The sequence below is a fragment of the Nanorana parkeri genome, unplaced genomic scaffold (genome assembly GCF_000935625.1).
Source record: "Nanorana parkeri isolate BGI_ZX_2015 unplaced genomic scaffold, ASM93562v1 scaffold1562, whole genome shotgun sequence".
NCBI lineage: Eukaryota > Metazoa > Chordata > Amphibia > Anura > Dicroglossidae > Nanorana > Nanorana parkeri.
In genome coordinates, this window is record NW_017307830.1 from 307,110 (window position 1) to 311,087 (window position 3,978).

At 46.6% G+C, this 3,978-nt stretch overlaps 1 protein-coding gene across 1 annotated transcript in view; it reads left to right on the forward strand.

The window, feature by feature from the left end:
• The window catches only part of SSR2 (signal sequence receptor subunit 2), a 6,894-nt gene extending 6,181 nt beyond the window's left edge, over window positions 1-713 (forward strand). Inside the window, exon 6 of the mRNA XM_018570609.1 lies at window positions 591-713. Coding sequence (XP_018426111.1) covers window positions 591-701 — 111 coding nt within the window. The 3' untranslated portion in view covers window positions 702-713. The remainder of the gene's footprint in view (window positions 1-590) is intronic.
• Window positions 714-3,978: the final 3,265 nt, after the last annotated feature.

Consider the following 3,978-nt stretch of genomic DNA (forward strand, 5'->3'; position numbering starts at 1 on the left):
GGGGGGGGATTAGTGGGGATGTCTAGAGGGGGCGGGGGGAGAGATTAGTGGGGAATGTCTAGGGGGGGAAATCAGGTGTCATTAAGCAAATACAATGTAACAGTATTATTTCATTGTATTTACTTCTTCAGTCATATGTAGATCAGAGGTGTGACCTTTTTTATCTGCAGATGACAACATCAGATAAACAAACTCTGAAGAAAAAAAAAGTATTGCCTATTGAATTCCTTTTTAACCCTTAGTTAGCCATAATCATCCATAATTAACTCCTTCCTTCCCTTAGCTGTTTCAGACAGTATAGCCAAAGGAAAGCCTAGTCTGTCCCCAAACAATGCATCTTAAGCAATGACAACGTTTTCACCGAATAAGCGAGCCCATAATGGAAAAGTGATACTTGCTCGGGTCTGTGGGGGGTGTACAGGAGTAAGAGCAGAGCTAGTTAGATGACAAGCCTGATTTTTGTAGCCTCCACAAGCTGCAGTTGGCCTCTATGGAATAAAGTGGTGACACTAGGTTGCCTGGCCAAGCACACGGGGTTACTTAGGCCTCTCGGTGAATCTTTGTGCTGACTTCTCTTTATTGTTACTCAGCTGGACTGGGCAGCCTTTGGGGTGATGACTCTGCCATCCATCGGGATCCCCCTCCTCCTTTGGTACTCCAGCAAGAGGAAGTACGACACACCCAAACCCAAGAAGAACTGAGACGCGTCCTTTTTACACCAACACCCGGGACCTTTTTTTTTGTATGAAGTGCCGCGATGAAAACACTGCGCCAAAAATGACCTCCCCAGACGGCCCATCTCCTGAAGATCCAGCGCTGTCTGTCCCTCTCTTTTTTTTTTTTTTTTTTATGCCGGCCTGCACATCCCCAGTGCGGCCACCGGCAATGAATTTGGATCACACTGTGTCCCGCTCTTGTCTTTTCTGTTAGGGTAATTGTTGCCCGGCAGCATCGGGCAACGGAAAATTCCAGATGATGGCCGTAGTCTGTCTTGTCCAGGGTGCTCAATACACCAAATAATATTTTTTTTTTTTTTTTACAATTGGGTATTCAAAGTTGCTGGTTGTCCCACCACATGTAAGCAGAGGGGCAGATCCCCCTCAAGTCAACTGTACCCCCCTCTGCGGAGTCTGGAGAGCCGCGGCCTTTTAATGGCGCGGATGTAGTTTCAATTTGTAGGATCTGGAAAGTTCGACTGTTGGGAGCTGGGCGCCGTGTGATTGGACTTTACTGTTCTCTTCAGAGCCGTTTTATGCCAAGAACAATGGAGGTTTTTTTTCTAATAAAATCGATTTAATTCCCATTTCTGTGTTGTGCTGATTTCTAATATCTAGAGGTCTTTCCTCTACCATTTCTGTAACACAAGTAATATATTATACTAGGGATGCCCTGATAACAGTTTTTCGATATCTAAGTCGACTACTTGTATTTTGCTTTCGGTACTTGCCGGTACCGATGCCGGTGCTTCTGCTAGCATGCAGCCAACTTCCCGTGAAATCAGGAAGTCGGGTGGCAGGTCATTACTCGTCACCCGGCTTCCTGATTACCCAGGAAGGCGGCTCCATGTTCCCCTACGGCACTGCCGGTCAGAAGAAATAGTTTTGGTAGCGGAGCATTTGGGCGATTACTCGCCCAAATACTTGGTATCGGCACCGATAGCAATTCTAGTATCTGTGCATCCCTACTTTATAAAAATTACTTCACCGCTCAAGTTATGTTATACAGGAGTGACATCACCACTCACCAGATATTAGATACACTATATTGCCAAAAGTATTGGGGCGCCGGCCTTTACAGGCACATGAACTCTAATGGCATCCCAATCTTAGTCCGTAGGGTTCAATATTGAGTTGGCTCTGCCCTTTGCCGCTATAACAGCTTCAACTCTTCTGGGAAGACGTCCACAAGGTTTAGGAGTGTGTCTATGGGAATGTTGGACCATTTGTGAGGTCAGGTACTGATGTTGGAGAAGGCCAGGCTCGCAGTCCCCGGTCTAATTCGTCCTAAAGGTGTTCCATCGGGTTGAGGTCAGGACTCTCTGCAGGCCGGTCAAGTTCCTCCACCCCAAACTCCCCCATGTCTTTATGGACCTTGCTTTTGTGCACTGGTACGCAGTCATGTTGGAACAGGAAGGGGCCATCCCCAAACTCCTCCCACAAAGTTGGGAGCATACACAAATGTTTATAGAAGCGTCTGCATGCCGAGGTGCGCGATTTTATACACCTGTGGCCATGGAGGTGATTGGAACACCTGAACCCAATGATTTGGAGGGCTGTCCCAATACTTTTGGCAATAGTGTATATTATACAGGAGTGACATCACCGCCCTCCATGCAGATATTACTGTAAATCCCACAACTATATGTTTGTATATAAGATCTGTATGATGCCCTCTGATCATTTGCATAGATCGGCCCTGGTTCCCCCTCCTCATAACCTCTGTCAGGTTATTTTTATTGGGAAGGAATTTTTGATGGGTGAGAATACTGCTGCTGTGGCACATAAGACAATGCAATGTCTATAGAGCTGCAGGCCCATAAATGTCACTGGCGCCCATTGTCTTTCCATCATCTCCAGGACTTATAATGCTACAAAGTGTATAACGGTCACACAAGAATTCATGTTTTAAAAATCATTTTTTATTTTGCAGGCAGCTCTGCTTTTCTAAAACTGCAGAAAATGTTTTTTCTACTTGCAATTCTGCAACAGTACTGTGTATGGAGCTTCCCAGAATTCCTATTACTCCAGATGTGAGTGGTTCCCTGATTTTTCCCAATGCTGTGCACATAGCTTAAGGCTAAGTAATAGATCTCATCCATAAAAATGCTATGGAGTGCAGGATGCTTTCTTAAAGCTCTACTCCAAGCAGATATAAAAGACATCAGCCAGCCATAACATTATGACCACCCGCCTAATACTGAGCAGGTCCCCCTTATCCTGCTCCGTCAAGGCAATGGACTCCACTAGACCTGTGAAGGTGTGCTGGGGTATCTGGGACCAAGCTGTCGGTAGCAGATCCTTTAAGTCCTGTAAGGTGTGAGGTGAGGCCTCCATGGATCAGACTTGTGTTTCTAGCACATCCCACAGATGTTCGATTGGCTGGAGATCTGTAGAATTTGGAGGCCAAGTGAACACCTCAAACTCGTTGTGTTCCTCAAACCATTCTTCAACCATTTTTGCAGTGTGGCAGGGTGCATTATCCTGCTGAAAGAGGCCACTGCCATCAGGGAATACCATTTCCATGAAGGGGTGTACTTGGTCAGCAACAATGTTTAGGTAGGTGGTCAAAATAACATCCACATGAATGGCACGATCGAAGGTTTCCCAGCAGAACGTTGCCCAAAGCATCACACTGCCTCCGCTGGCTTCTCATAGTCTATCCTGGTGCCATCTCTTCCCCAGGTAAATGACACACCTGACCAGCCACATGATGTAAAAGAACACGATTCATCAGACAAGACCACTTTCTTCAATTGATCTGTGGTCCAGTTCTGATGCTCACGTTCCCATTGTAGGCGCTTTTGGTGATGAACATGGGTCAGCATGGGCACCCTGACCGGTCTGCGGCCACGCAGCGCCATACACAACAAACTGCGATGCTCTGTGTGTTCAGTCATCTTTCTGTCAGAACCAGAATTTTCAGCAATTTGAGCTACAGTAGCTTTTCTATTGGATCAGAACTACACGGGCCAGTCTTTGTTCCCCACGTGCATTAATGGGCCTTGGCCACCCATAACTCTGTCGTTGGTTTACCCGTTTTCCTTCCTTGGACCGCTTTTGGTTGGTCCTGAACACTGCAGACTGGGAACATCCCACAAGAGCTGCAGCTTTGGAGTTCCTTTGACCCGATCGTCTAGCCATCACAATGTGGTCCTTGTCAAAGTCCCTCAAATCCTCACACTTGTCCATTTTTTCTGCTTCCAACACATCAACTTCAGGGAAAAAATGTTCACTTGCTGCCCAATATACCCCCCCCCCC